The sequence below is a fragment of the Mus pahari genome, chromosome 5, assembly GCF_900095145.1.
Source record: "Mus pahari chromosome 5, PAHARI_EIJ_v1.1, whole genome shotgun sequence".
Taxonomy (NCBI): domain Eukaryota; kingdom Metazoa; phylum Chordata; class Mammalia; order Rodentia; family Muridae; genus Mus; species Mus pahari.
The window spans coordinates 25,530,378-25,546,502 of record NC_034594.1 but is presented as its reverse complement, the minus strand read 5'-3'; the positions used below and the strand labels follow the sequence as shown (position 1 = coordinate 25,546,502).

The 16,125-nt window shown below is 34.1% G+C and overlaps 1 protein-coding gene across 1 annotated transcript in view; it reads right to left on the bottom strand.

Moving 5' to 3' along the window:
• The window catches only part of Col3a1 (collagen type III alpha 1 chain), a 37,089-nt gene that overhangs the window by 18,143 nt on the left and 2,821 nt on the right, over nt 1–16,125 (bottom strand). Inside the window, exons 2-15 of the mRNA XM_021199041.1 lie at nt 8,722–8,921; nt 8,433–8,483; nt 7,913–8,026; nt 6,659–6,733; nt 5,064–5,117; nt 4,619–4,672; nt 3,843–3,896; nt 2,824–2,877; nt 2,606–2,659; nt 1,978–2,031; nt 1,541–1,585; nt 1,364–1,417; nt 662–706; nt 181–234 (exon numbers count right to left, since the gene is read on the bottom strand). Of these exons, the coding sequence (XP_021054700.1) occupies nt 181–234; nt 662–706; nt 1,364–1,417; nt 1,541–1,585; nt 1,978–2,031; nt 2,606–2,659; nt 2,824–2,877; nt 3,843–3,896; nt 4,619–4,672; nt 5,064–5,117; nt 6,659–6,733; nt 7,913–8,026; nt 8,433–8,483; nt 8,722–8,921 (962 nt within the window). The remainder of the gene's footprint in view (nt 1–180; nt 235–661; nt 707–1,363; nt 1,418–1,540; nt 1,586–1,977; nt 2,032–2,605; nt 2,660–2,823; nt 2,878–3,842; nt 3,897–4,618; nt 4,673–5,063; nt 5,118–6,658; nt 6,734–7,912; nt 8,027–8,432; nt 8,484–8,721; nt 8,922–16,125) is intronic.

Genomic DNA, 16,125 nt, shown 5'->3' with positions numbered 1-16,125 from the left:
CATATACTACATATGTATGCACACATATGTGTGTGAGAGAGACTAGAGACAAGAATGGAGCTTTAAAGTTCTCTGTAGATGAAAATACACATTTTATTATTTTTACTGGTCAATTCTGAGAAGCAATCGAATGAGTTTTTGTCTATATTTATACATTCTTCTAAAGAATTGTAGGCTTACCTTAGCACCAGGGGATCCAGGGAATCCTGCAGTTCCAGGAGGACCAGGGGGACCCTAAAAACAATGTACAGTTTGCACATAATGAAGTTGTGTAAGATAAGAAAGGGGTTAAATCTGAAGTTTGAACACGAGTATTCCTATACACTTTTTCCTAAATCCTGTGACGTACAGCATACTGACCTCTGAGCCCTTGCACTCCTTACTTCATAGAGGTACTATCACTATCTATTTTCATTTCCTTTAATTGGCATGTCCCATGTTGGATATTAAACACAAGTGCCATGTACATGTTAACCTAGTATGACACCTACAAATTGTTTCCATTTTCAAGGCTAGAAATAATCAAGAAGCAGTATGGATCTGATATAATATAATATAATATAATATAATATAATATAATATAATATAATATAATATAATATGTAATTAACAATTTCTAAACACTATGGAACAAAGCAGGATTGGATGCAAAGTTACTCACTGGTTGCCCGTCACTGCCCCGAGCACCATCATTGCCTCGAGCACCCTACAAAGAGAAGTTTGTCTCAATATTTTCTTACTTATGAAAGATTAATTAAAAGTATCATTAGACTACAATTCAAGATCAATTAAACTGAATTTCTCTCAAATATAGAAAGTGAAGTTTGTTTCAAACATTTTCTTTATTATGAAAGTTTAGTTACAAGTAATGTTATAACTATAATCCAAGCTCAGTTGAGTTGAATTTGCCTCAGATATATTAAAATTTGCTTACTCATCACACATTTTATTTTATTTTTTTTCTGGTTTTTTGAGACAGGGTTTCTATGTATAGCCCTGGCTGTCCTGGAACTCACTTTGTAGATCAGGCTGGCCTCGAACTCAGAAATCCNCCTGCCTCTGCCTCCCAAGTGCTGGGATTAAAGGCATGTGCCACCATTGCGCAGCTATCACACATTTTTAGAGTCAGTGTTAGAATGTTGGGGCACCACATTAGTGGCATGTATCAGGACTAGATTCTGGGCTTTTAGAATTGAATGTGAATATGCTGCTCTCATGAATTATAAAACTAATACCCCAACCGCCATCTAAATTATGACCAGAGAGAGCAATTGTAAGACATTCCTTTCCATATCATTACATCCGAAGCTTGACTGAGCTGATCACCCCTTCTTTCATCTGGGCACACTGTGGCAATACTCACTGCAGCTCCAGGAAGGCCTGGTCGTCCTCGCTCACCAGGAGCTCCTCTGGGACCCTGTAACCAAAATTCAAAGCATGATCTTATTGTAAATGTGACATGTGTGAGAACAGGAGAAAGGCAATAGGATCTGAAGGTTAATACTAATACTGATAATCACATGAGAAGAAACATAATTACCATGGGGCCAGGAGCTCCGTTGTCTCCTGGAAGACCATTTTCACCCTAGGGATATGCAAAATGTTACCATTTTGTGCAATAGACACTTTGACATTACAAATATTGTATCACAGAAAATACTAAGAAAAATGTGTGCTTTAGTAATATCCAATTGCTGAATGAATTTGACTTTCATTAGCAGATACTTCAGTTTCTGCATTTTAAATACACGAGGGATAAACATATTATTTATTAGACACACTGAGATATACAAACATTTTAATGCCAGATTTTTTTTGTTATTAGCTTTCATGGAAGATTTAAGATTTACATATAGCTAAGCAATGGTGATATGAAAAGAATAGCTGTGAGACAAAGTTAAGTCCCTTAAGATAAATCTTAACATAGTTCCAGACTCTAAAGGAATTTACTCATGAACATTGTGTGCTGCAATTTACCTTCAGTCCAGGAGCACCTGTCTCTCCCTTTTCTCCATTGCGTCCATCAAAGCCCTAGAAATATTTTTAAAAAGAAAATTTTTTATTCATTTTTATTTTGTTTTATTAGACATTTATTTACATTTCAAATGTTATCCCCTTTCCTGGTTTCCCCTCCAAACCCCCCATGTCCTCTCCCCCTACCCCTGCTCACCAACCCATGCACTCCTACTTCCTGTCCCTGGTATTCTCCTATACTGGGGTATAGAGTCTTTACAGGACCAAAGGCCTAAATTTGTTAACAACTCAGTATATTTGGTAAGTTTTGCCTTAACTTTTCATTACTGTTTTTATTATATCTGTCTGATGTAATGATAATTTAAATCATGTAAAGTATTTTGAACTGCTGAACATTTGGCATAGTATTATATAAAAAAAACTAAAACTAATGAGAACATTCAATTTAATATGATTAAAAAGTTGCCTTAAGTATGGAAGAGTAAATCCTAGTTTGATGAATATTGTTCTTAGTTTGATAGATTTTGGATGGATTGAAATTACCTAAAGTTTGTTAAAACTAAAAGTGTTCTGTCCATTTATAAATTATATCTAAGTTCATGAATACAGGGTTAGGATTAGGGTCACTTACTCTGTGTCCTTTCATACCAGGGAATCCAGGCATTCCAGGTGGGCCTTTGATACCCTAAAAGTAATGAATGGGAAAGATGTTAATTAACATTCAAATCAATATCCAGTGATAAAAATGCTTTTATTTTGATGTTTATTTCAATTTAATTATTTGATTTTTTTGAAGTTAAAATTAAAATACTGTGACTGTCCTAGGTAGTTTATTTAATGAAGACTTACTGGAGGTCCAGGCAGTCCACGTTCTCCAGGTCGTCCAGGTCTTCCTGATTCTCCCTAGTCAGAGAAATAAAGAATATATAAAGGTTTATGTATGGGGAAATGTGGAGTAAGTAGGGAGCAATCTGGTTGGACTGAACATACAGTTGTGAGATCATATTTTTTCTGATTATTTATTTTTTTAAGACACTATCTCCCTAGGTAATTCTGGCTGGTACTGTACTCTTGAACCTCCCAGCCACACCTCTAGAGTGCTCAGATTACAAGTGAATGTCTCCTGCTCAGTGTGACATCAGTTTTCTCAATAGAAGAACTGAGTGAGGCTTCTCCCACCTTGAAATAAACCGATGAAGAAATAGTTCAAATGAGCCACATTCCTGAAATGTTCAGATCTTTCGCAAATCAATAAGAGGAATTTATCATTGGAAGCCAAATAACGAAAAAGGGAGAATGTTTAATATTTATAAATTTATGCTTATAGAGAAATTATGTTAATATATTGAGTCTATGTGACAGGATATAAGGAAAAAAAATCCTGTCATTCCTGGAATGAAAATAAAGTCGATCTGAGGTTTCTATTAGTTTAGAACTTATCAAGTGATGTATAGCTTTGTGAGTACAACACAGAGATTACTACTTAAATGCAATGATAATATCCTGAAAAGTGAAAAAAACAATCATCTCATCACACAGTGATTCCGAGATTCAATAAGTTTAACAAGACTTCTAATGAACATTTCAGTAAGAGAATGTGACTCTCAATCAAATTACCCTAGAAGCAATAAGAAGTACTAATCAGTGCTAGATGTAACTCTTAAGGAAGGTAATTTGAGCTAAAACATCCAGTTTAAAATGCTGTGGGAATCCTCCCAACCTCTAAAATGAGCTAAAATGTTTGTTAGGTACAATTTTTTTTAAAAGGGGCTTCCATTTCTAAGAATCTTCTGTAGTGGATGCATTTAAGGCAGTTTGTCATTCAACATGAATATTGCTATATTTCTGTTTAACTTATAAGTACTTACATCCTTTCCAGCAGGACCAGATGGACCAAGAGCACCAGGAGGTCCTGGAGGGCCCTGAAATAAGAAAATAGAAACAGAAATAATCAATATTTTGTGTTTCATTTTCTTGTTGTATGATATGTGTATTCTGGAAGCAAATGTGTCTTTGAAACATCCCTCTGTCCGCATCATGAAAATTTCTCTGAATTAATATTATACCTTCATTATATTTAAGTTTTAGTGTTGAATAAATTTTAGTGAAATACTTAAGTATCATGTATCTATGTCCTACTAAATATGTATATTTGTATTTGTATTTCTATATTTTGAGATATTGACTACACATAAATATAAAAACATTTCACAATATTTCAAAATATTGTCTTAAAATAACACTTATTTTACTTTTTTGATACTTATAGGGCATATTATTCTTGGATATTCTTGTCTTTCTCTTTACGCTATGCAGATATACATATATATGTAGGCACTGTGGTAGAATCATAAAAAAATGAACGAATCTATAGAAACATTAGACATGTATTTCCTAGGTAGGAAATTTTGTTATGTCTGGGATGTGGATGATTTTGGTGCACAACCAGTCAGGAATCTCTAAAATCTTTGAGTTCACCTCAAACTCAACAACAACAACAAAAATTGCTAAATTGTCATGGAAAATTCAAGCACGTGTGCAAGCTACACTCCAGATGAACCCATGAATGACTTAGAAACTGATGATAGAATTCATGTGGGAAATGAGTTTTCAATGTGTTCAGCAATTCTTAAGTGTTACTTACTGCTGGACCAGCTTGACCAGGTTCACCAGGGGGACCTTGGTATCCAGGAGAGCCCTAAAATAGAACAATAGTGTAAATATATTTAGAGTAATAAGAGCTTCACATGAATAAATTACATCTGGATTATTGTAAGAAGTCATAGTTAGTGGATATAGGCAGAAATCTTATCATATTTTATGATGATTTGAGAGATTTTCAGGATCACGATAAAGTTAGTTTTATTTTATTTCACTGAAATTGAGTGGTTATGGACTCCAAGGTCTGTTGTATACACATGTAATATGTATTTTAATTTTACCAAAGGTTTAATTGCTAATAATTGTTGGGGGTGAATTGTTTATTGGTTGGGATTATGGATGCTGAAATGGCTAATTTATATCCATAACTGCATTGGCTTGCTTCATATAGTCATGAAGAAGAAAACACCAGAAGGAATGATACTTACAGGAGATCCAGGATGTCCAGAGGAACCAGGGGGTCCTGGAGGGCCTGGTGGACCCTGGAATATAAATTTGAATGATAAACAAACCCAGTAGATAAATGTCTACATTGTAGAGTGGCATCTATTCACATATAACGCCAGTATGTATTAAAACATACACAACTTTATATCTTGTTATCTGATAACATACCTGAATATGTTTAGTTCTGAGATATTTTCAATAAAGATTCTTGCATGAAAACTTTACTTCAGATGAAATTAGAGACAGTCTAGATTACCAATTAATCTTAAATATGTTAACACTAACACTTAAGAAAGGGAATTCAGGAAAGTCAGTATAAAATGTGATGATAAGCTTTATAATATTTCATAGATACCTCTCTGGGTCATAAATTTTTTTGGATAAGCATATTGTGGAAATATCTTCATACTATAGATCTTATGGTATAAGTTTCTAAAGTAACCATGTCAGTCAACTCCAAACCTCATAGCTATAATGATATACCACAGTAATATTGATGTAAAGATTTATATATAAACATGAATCATTATGCATGGGGCACTTACAACTTAAAACAAATTTATCTAGACATCATTCAGAAATTCACACTAAACTAGAAAAACAGATTTATACTATTTTAATATTCTGATAACAGAATTTTAACTTAACTTTAGGTTATCTTTCTGAAATGCCAATAAATTGTAGTTTTATTTGGTTTTGTTCATCTTTTAAGGGAGGATTTATAACATGGGTGTAATAATAACCAATATTCACAAATATAATTGAATCTCCATTTGATTTTCAAATAGTTTTAAAAAATCATATCAAAAACTGTAGAGAATACATATTTCAATGTCTTTTATACCAAATACAGTACTCTTTTATAGGTACTTTAGGTCTACTGAAAAAAGTATTTTTCTTTAATTTGACAAATATATTGCCATATTGTGTTTATTTATACTGATCTTTCTCTGAATTATAGGGTTCAATATTGTTGTACTTCCTGAGAGCTATTCCAAAGCAAACGTCACCAACATAGGTGACTTCAAATCCAGCTTTCAATCTTTTTGCTCTTTTCTGTTACTAAAATTCTAGGCCATTTAGAAAATTTTGAAAGTCCATTACTGTCAAGGTTGAATAGGTATTGTTTATGGTAGTGGAACATAAAAGATCAATGGGTTTAAAACTTGAAAGAAACACAGACTGTGGTACTGGACATTCATGACTTAAACTTCATTTAGAATGTCAGTGAACAAGATGAAAAAAAGATACAACTTGGGTGAGATGATGCAAAGTAGAAGCAATCCCTAACAAAACTACATTTAGTTACACAATAGATGAAAAAAGAACGGACCAGAGCACGGTGGTGGGAAAAGCCCTGATACAGGTGGGCATGAGGAAGCAGCAATATGGAATGACATAAAACGCCACAGGGAGGGAATGAGTTAGGGTAGAAGAATCATGGACAGGTTGCTGTTTTCTCTTCCAACCTTGGTAGTCAATGAATCTTTTTGTACAATTGCATGATAACATTGTGTTTCTCGAAGAAACAAAGGCAGTGTGATACTTGAAAATGCTTAGAAACGTTTGTACTTACAGCTGGCCCTGGAAAGCCACCCATTCCTCCTGCTCCAGACTTGACATCAAATGAGTCGAATTGGGGAGAATAATTCTGTAGCAAAAGGATCAAGTACATAGATCAGATCACATTAATACAAAGATTATAGTTATTTTCCAAAGCATTTGTACTTAGTGTGTGTAACATATACTGGCAGGCTGACATTTTTGCATGCCATACATGATATGTATATCTTGCTTATTGTGTCATTTTATGGCTTTAAATATTAGACACACTACAGAAATGCTTGCTGGTGTAATGTATGGAGGAGGTTTTAATCTACGATATTAAACAAAAACTGTCCTCTTCAATTTGGTCTCAAATGTTATTACTGAAACCATTATTTCTGTACAATTGTTATAGTATTATACACAGAATCATCGAATATTTGAGGACTTTGAAGTAACAAAATCCAAGTTTCTAATATCCAACTAAACATGGGTAATAAAATTATTTTTCAAGAAGTCAATAAAATTATATATATGTATACATATACATATATATGCGATATGATTTAATAAAATAAAAGCTGAAACTTCAGTTACGAATCATTGTAAACAATAAAACAAACCAGAGAGGCTCAGAGCTTTGAGTTCTAGGGCTAGCCAGGCTCTATTAGATTTCTAGTATGCTCCTTGCTGCTGAATTGCTTTAGAAAATACCTTTTATAAATCATACATATTGGTTTGTATAATTTTATAAGTTCACATAAACCCATACAGAAGAACTTTTCAATGTTTATATTCTTAGTTAATTATTTTATTTCCAGACTGATTGGTTGCCCTAACTCAGAAGGGAAAAAGATGTGCATTCAAAGCTGAACAGAAGCATGGGCAACTCTGTTTATATGAATTCGATAGGAAGGTTTTGGAGCTGCTGTTGAATGCCCAGCCTTGTAAGTCTTTGCATTGGTGCTAGGATAGGATTAGGGAATGGCCTGTAATTATCACACTTCCTAAATACTCTAAGATAACTATTTTAGGAGCTAATAGTCTGTTTATCAAACGTAGTGAGTGTAACGTGGACATGTTGAGAAATTGGGATATAGTAGCAATCGTATTACATGGGGACCGTTGAATACTTTTAAGTCTCTTAGCACATAGAAACACTAAGGGTTTTATAAATATAGAAAGCTAGAGGATAGAAGTTGCCATTATGAGATAAAAATATGGGCCAAACAAAGACAAACTAAGGCACTTATATAGAAGAGAATTTAATTCTGTAATTTCTTACCTGGCCACCAGTTGGACATGATTCACAGATTCCAGGGGAGCCAGGAGGACCAGGGAGACCTGGTTGTCCTGGAAATCCAGGGTCACCATTTCTCCCAGGAATGCCAGGAGGACCCTAACAAAACAAGGAAAACAAAACAGAGAAAATATGAAGTGGTTCAGAATCATTATTAGGAATTTTTTCTATGCTTTATCAAACTAATTATCAGTACAATAATCTGTCCTTAGGCACATGTATATTTCAAACTAAGTCTTATGAATAATTGTTTATTATTTTCCTTTATATCTTGATCTACATTTTCTTTTTAAAATTGAAAAAGGGTTGAAGACTTTCAAGCTTGGGGAAACTTAATCTTTACATATGTGATCAGTTATAGATTTTCAGTATGAGTTTGGCCTCATTTTCAAATACATAAGACAGAAGAAAATTCAGAATGATGAAAATTTAGTTGGAACAAGGAAAACCAACCTTTTCTAGAACAACTACTAGCAACTATTGTCCCTGGGGAGATGTTACTTACTGGATCTCCCTTGGGGCCTTGAGGTCCATGACCATCAGGAAGCACAGGAGCCTATAAGAATATAGAGATTAATATATGTAAACTGTATCACAATTTACACCTTTATTTATTAAAATCTGACTATACCCAATTCCCTGTTTTCTGTTAAAAGTGACACCATTCACTTGTCATGGCAACAGACATGGCTTGCATTTCTTTCAGGCCTCTATGCTATAGATGCTATTTATATGTTTAAATATGGTTCTTGAAGATGTAGTTTTTGAAAAGTTTTTATATTCTACAGACTCACAGGTGTAGAAGGCTGTGGACATATTGCACAACATTCTCCAAATGGGATCTCTGGGTTGGGGCAGTCTAGTGGCTCGTCATCACAGATTATGTCATCGCAAAGGACAGATCCTGAGTCACAGACACATATTTGACATGGTTCTGGCTTCCAGACATCTCTAGACTCATAGGATTGACCAAGGTGGCTGCATCCCAGTTCATCTGTGGGAAGATAAATGAGAAGATATAGCAGTTTAAAAAATGTTTTGACAAAATGTGCATTTGTTTTTTGTTATGCAGTAATGACTATTTACAAAGAAGAGTCAAAGTGAAGAAAGTTTGGAACAAGAAATGTTCTTCTTTCATTAAGAATAGATAATGTTTCCCCTCTATAATTTCTATGTACCAAGGAACTACTTGTTATCATAAAATTGGCACATTACAATTTTTCATAAAATCAATTGTTTTTACTTCATTTAAATTAAAAAACTTAACACCAGTAGATAACATTCAAACTCTTGTCTATTACTTATGCAGCTGGAAATGAACATTTTTACCCAATTGCTATTCTATGTTCTAATAACAGATGGGAACATTCAACTAGAAGGATGCCTTTTGTTACTAATTCCGGGGCCTTCTGGATTTTATTAACCCACTTCAAAAATCCATGGAAAAATTGAGCTAATCTTGGCAGTATAAACCTCTTCCATATTGTCCTGGGAGAACTAACAAAGCTGATTTTGTGTTGAATGTCACTGCTCACTCTGTTGGACATTAGTGGGTCAGTATTATATCACATAATGTGTTGTATATCATAAAAGAACAAAAGAGTTTTCTGAATGCCCCAAAATAAAATGATACTTTAAAACAAATATTGACAATGAATAAGTAAAAATAATAGGGGAAGTATGAATGATGGTTTGTGTATTTGTGGCTTTCTATGGCAAGAGAAGTACCTTCAACCAAAATTTTAGACTTGGTTCTTAATTATATATAAGAAATTGAAATTTCAATAGTCATTTACAGTGAATCAACTTAAGCCATGCCAAAATAAAACCTGGCCTGAATTCTTGAAATGTTAACTGTGTAGCATGGTTAAATGCAGCTTGAAAATTACTATGAGAGTTTGCCAATAATGAATGAATAAATAATAAGTTTTCAAACATCTGCAAATCATTTTGAACATAAGCAATGTCTTGCTGAGTTCTTTTATATTTTCTCAGACAGTAAAACTTTTATTTTTTCATAAGCCCAATTGTAATTTAAATTTTCTAATTCCCTATCTTCATATTTAGATACTTTGAATAATCTAAAACCATTAATAATCTAAATCTTAAATCCATTAAGACAAATTTCAGAACATCTAGTCTGTATAGACTACGGAGTTGCTTCTAATTCTCATTTGTGTATGTATGCCAATACTACTTTAATCATGTCATGAACTACCTCAAGCTTCTTGTATCAATTAAGATTTATTTTTTATCTTAACAATTCACTGATTTAACAGCCAATCAAAGACAAAACATGACACTTCTGATATTTTCAATAGGGAACAAAGATAATGCAGTCAAACCAAACCAAACCAAGACAAACTAACTAAACTGTATTAGATAGCAAAGTTGTCTTAGATCCGACTCTGGTGTCTGCAACAGACTGTGAGAACAGGACAGATATTCCTAAGGCTTTAAAGGCCACAACTTCATTCTCAATGATTGTAAAAGCTAAATACCAAACTGAATACCTCAGAGTAATTGATGCAGGGTTATCTGGGGTGTTGTTTTAAAGAAAAAAGCTAAATCCTAACCCCATTTATATTTACCTAAAAAATGATATTCTGTATTTAAGAAAAAACGAAATCAAAGTGCTGAGATAGAAGATGATCAGTGAAATCACTAAAATCTTCTCATGGGTCATCCTTCTTTAATGTGAATCAAAAATGATGGTCTGTATTAGACCGACATATACTCATTTGATTAGCTTCAATTTAGGATATTCTACTTGAACATGTGGACATCAAACTGCCTGATCTCAACTCTTTTAAAATACTAGTAAATTGTGCTAATGATTCTTTCAATAATTTATTTTTGCAGGAGAAGTATTTTGCCACATTTAATAAAGTGTGCAGGTCATTAAAAGGAACTATTGGATACTCAAAAAAGTAAAGATACACAAAATATATTAAAATAAATTTAAAATCATTTTATTATCATTTCATTATAATAATTATCAAAATTATTATTTTATTTAAAAATTTAATTAAGATAGATTTAAATTCCTCATATTTTATAAAATCGTCATATGTTTTATATGACCTTGGAAATACCATGAAATGTTTCTCTCTTCCATTCTTCCTCCCAAGTGTATACCTCATTGAAGCTATTCTCACATCAGAAAAAAGACAGTGTTTGTTATCTGTTTGGAATGTTGATGCTGACTCATTAAAAGCTTAAATGAATATGTTAAACAAAGGGTTACATGATAGAAAACTGTTATTTGGCTTCCTGTTTCTAAGTTTTTCTTAGAAATCTTATTGAGTGGTTTTTAAAGTGTGGAGACTTCAACATAATGATCAGTGGATCTTAGTACATCTTTACTTCTTATATTTTTAAAAACATTTTTACTTCATTTTAATTAATATACCAAATTGTAAAAATTCTACACCTTAATGGAGTTTCATGTATTATATTGACACATATAAACCAATATGATGTTTAATCCAGATTAAGCATATTTATCTCCTCAAAAATTTGTAATTTATGGGAAAACCTTTCAAAATACTTCCACCTAGCCTTTAAAATACACCACACACTTTTATTGCCAATTGTTGTCCTACTGTGTAATACTACACCAGAATATTTTTGGTGTTATCTAATGGTCAGTTCTCATTGGCACCCATTCTGCATAATCCTCAGTTCTTCTCTTGTCCTTTGCCTCTAGAGACCACCATTCGAATCCTAATGTGACTTCAATTTTTGGGGTGAATTCTTTCTTTTAATCTGCTCAGAACAGATTAAAATGCTATTGCATATGGTTTTTTGCTTTAGAAAGTTGTGTTGTTCTACATAGACAAAGAAACTTGGGCTGGGCAGTGGTGGAGCATGCCTTTGATCCCAGCACTTGGGAGGCAGAGGCAGGCGGATTTCTGAGTTCGAGGCCAGCCTGGTCTACAGAGCGAGTTCCAAGACAGCCAGGGCTACACAGAGAAACCCTGTCTCGTAGATCTTGCATCTGAAAACTAGCACTTCCTGTTTATCTTAGTCATCTTTGCCTAAAAGGGGGGTGTTGCACAATTTCTTCTGATTTATCACCTCATACAAGGCAATCTACTGTTACCAATGTAGGATAACGGAAGCTGAACCTCTGATATATGTACCTCATGATGCTGGCTTCAGTATCCAACCTGGGACGTCATTGTAAAGCAGGGAAAGAGGACATTTCCTGGAATGCTCTATGCTTTGCAGCATTTAAAGATAGGATAACACCTGACACTCAGGACTAAGTTACCTCACAATGTCCCTGTCACTTATTAGGGTGCTGTGTTCACAGAAACCTTGATAAAGAAGAAGCTGAATACTTTCGTCAGAAATATTAAATAAAAGACAATTGCGTTTTCAATTCTGATCAATGTAATAAAGTAAGATGCTCAAAGCTGACCTTGGAATCTCTGCGAGTACAGGGTGCGCTGTGCACTCGTGAGCCACCTTTCTAGCATCAGCACAGAGATGCTGAAGAGACCGTCTTTTGAAATAGAAATGAAGTTCATTTTTAAGTGTTGTTTTATGGATAGGGAGATTCTGGTTATTCTTCTTTCCACCAAGAAAACCAAATGAATGATGCTTAGGTGTTTCTTTGTTTTATTCTGTATAGGCACATGCTTTCTATGTCTCTAAACTTTTCCTACAACTTGATTGATATTTATTTTGCCAAAATAAAAATAGATAAATGGAAAATTAAAGTATGCACAATCATCAAAATGCATCTATAATATAGCCTACCAAATTATGAAAATATTTAATATATTTAATTTATTGTATAACAACTTTAGTTTTATGCTTTGAGAAAGCAGATGTTCATGCAATCTTTCCTATCACTACATGATACTTTAATTACTCTCAAAGTGTCATGGTAGTTGACAGTGTTTGGCAAAGTAATGATAGAGCAAGCCTCTGTTCTAGGAACTACTCTTGAGTGGCTGACATCTTTTTGTTTTCTTTCAAATTATAGATGCCACCTGTAACCCAGGCTAGCCTTGAAACCATAGTCCTTGCTCCGAGTTTTCAGATTGCTGGGAATGTAGGTGCGGGCTGCTAGGAATGCAGGTATGCATCACTAATATCAAACTGCTAGAAATGCAGTTGTGTATCACTGCATTAGATTGCTGGGAATGCAGGTGTTCATCACTAGACCTGATGCTTTACATCAATTTTATGATTTCCTTTCTGCCTGTTTTGAACTGAATGCTGTCACAATCCTCAACGCACACAAAGAATCTGGGACAAACTAAGTAATTATCCAGGTAAAATACTTAAAGGAAATCAGATTTTAATCTGGCATGCTTTTCTAAAATCTGATACTTCTAACTTCATTATTTTTTTACTGCTTTCAAGGATAATATAGGATGAGAGAAACCAGTTTCAGTACCCTGTCCCAGACGGTTTGTAAACTCTGTACCCTCACGAGTACGCAGACAGATTTTTAAAGGAATAACAGTGAACTGCACAGTGTCTTTTTTTCCTCTAATCTTAAAATGGGAAGACACCATCTGGAGTTGAATCCTACTGTTTATTTCTCTTGACCTTATGTAAAAGGTTTGTATTTCCAAGGCCACCCTGATGGGATCCAGACCACCAGCAAGATGAATGTGTGACTTGGAAGCGAGGCACTAAGACTGACAAAAACAAACATAAACTTTCTGCATCAGATACATAGATGTATTTAGGATGGCTAAGGCACTACTATTCAAAAACTATAGTTTTTGCATGATTTGCACTTGTTAACTTCTAACTTGAGAACAAGCGTCCTTTGAATGATACTTGGGCACTATAAATTCTATGCAACATCATAAAGTGTTCCTGTGAGAAACATAGTTTGTTGGCCTCTACAATAACAAACACAAGGAAACAAAAGTCTCACAATTATGTTAACTGAAAAAGTCATCTTTTGATACTAATTATCAAAGCTAATGTAACTATTAATAAGTTTTGGATTAGTTGTGTTTTTACCTTACTTCTTTGGGGCGATTTTAGTATTTCTTCCCTTTGAACTTTCCATTTTGTTCATTGAGATTACATTTGAAATGGCAGGGCTTGACCTCAGCCATGGAAAAAAGCAAGGCTTTGATTAGTTAATCTGAAAGGAATCCACTTGGGCTATGTTTTTGTTAGGCACAGACAGAACTTCTGGTGGTTAATGTAACTCTCCAAAGTGCAGCTAACAAACGACTGCTGTACAGAGCTAGCTCAGAGTTTCCACTGCTTTCCTGACAGGCAAAGTTTCCTCCTTTAAAACTTTTGGATTAGAAAAAAAAATACAATGTGGATTTTTTTCTAAGCATGGAAAATAATGACACTAAGCTTTTAGCCCTAAGAAACAGAATGAAACATTTTATGAGAATTAGCTCACACACATTGCCAGAAAATCACAGTGGACCCAAAACTTTAGTGTCTGCCAGGTCCAGCAAAGGCAAGCTCATCTTTGATCTTCCCTGCTCTGACTTGCAAGCAATCCCCTATAATGGCTTCAAGGTGGAGCTATCAGTTATTGCCTGTCACAAAGTACACATAGGAACCCTGCACTACAGACAGTCATCCTCAGTGGTCACCACAGAGCTTCAGTGGTTGGCAGTTTTTTCTGAGTTACCACTCCAGGCCTGGTCTGAGCCTATGGCCTTTCTAAAGAGGCCTTGCTTTCTTTTAGCATCTCCTATAGTTCTGGACAAATCTTTTAAAAAAGAAATCCAAAGGCAAGACACCAAAGAGTCGGCATTCATTAATGGGTCTTTCCTCTCCACTTCTCCCTCCCAGCCTGGTTTCCAAAGACTTGCTGTCTTCTACAACTGGTCCACCCTAGATCTAAATGTGATGCAGGGTCAGTTATAGGCCCTTCACCCTTCATTCTGAGTACTGTAGAGATGCTGAGGAAATAAAGGGGCTCATGAATAGAAACAACAAAATCTTGTATTGGTAATACTTTATTTACTTACAATGTACATTTTTACAGAAAGGATGATAATTTCTGGTTAAGTCATTAGCTTCTGAGCCTTTTGCTTAATAAACCAGATGAATCTGTTAAAAATTGAATATGGAATAGAAAAAAAAGACTACCATTTTTTTTAAAAAAAAACTTTATAAATAAATTTTCTATAATGTGTGGAACTTGGAATCTCTCTTTTACTTACAAATACTTACAAAAGTAAAAAAATGCAGATGTTCAAGGCTTATGCTTTTGTTCTCAAATCATGTAGCATTTCATTAAATATTAGTTCCAGTATTAGCCCCATCCATTCCTGTTTTTAAGCTTTACAAACACACTGTCGGTTACATGACTGATATTTAGATATGTACATAATTGTGTATTTTCTTTTGTTAGAAGTAAGTTTACTACCGTTACTACATTTTATTCCATTGGTTCTATGTGATTAGTAATTCAGACAGCACAAACAAGAGAAAATGTAAATGTTAATCTTAGCTATAATTTTCCTTTTTAAACATAATGTGAAATAAACTCAAAAATATGAAACAAGAGTTCGTTCTCTCAGTCCATTTATAGTTTTGAAATCACAAATCAGTTCAAGGTTCGCAGTTAATTTTTGTGAAATTATCAACATAGCAAAATGTAGAAGCTTAAACTTTAGAAGACATTTAGTTTTTTGTCCCTGTCCTAAGGAAGCAATATTACTAACATCTATATATGGACCTATAGTCAGCAGAATGCAAATATTAAGCGAGGATGATGTTAGCCTATGAGTAGGAAAAATACATTTAAAAAATGATGCAATGAATTTAGATACATTTCTATCTTTTCTTTGGCAGTATTGGAGATTGAAATTAAGGCCTCATATGCTCTGGAAAAACTCCCTACCACTGTCCTGCATCCCCAGACTTCTATAAACTTTTCATTTTGAGACAAGAGTCTCACTCCCATTCAGAGGCTCACGTGAACTCAGGAAGATTTTGGACTTGTATTCACTCAGCCTCCCAAGTAGCTGGGAATGAAGGTCTGTGTCACCATGCCTGGCTGGAAAGTGTCTATTATTTTGACATTTATTTCCAAAAAGTCTTACAATATGTTACCAGTTTGTTTGTGTATTCTTATTTCTGGTAACATTTCATTATCTAATTATTTTACTTATAAAAGGAATGTTTAATTTTTAAAATTCTCCTCTCTCTCTCTCTCTCTCTCTCTCTCTCTCTCTCTCTCTCTCTCT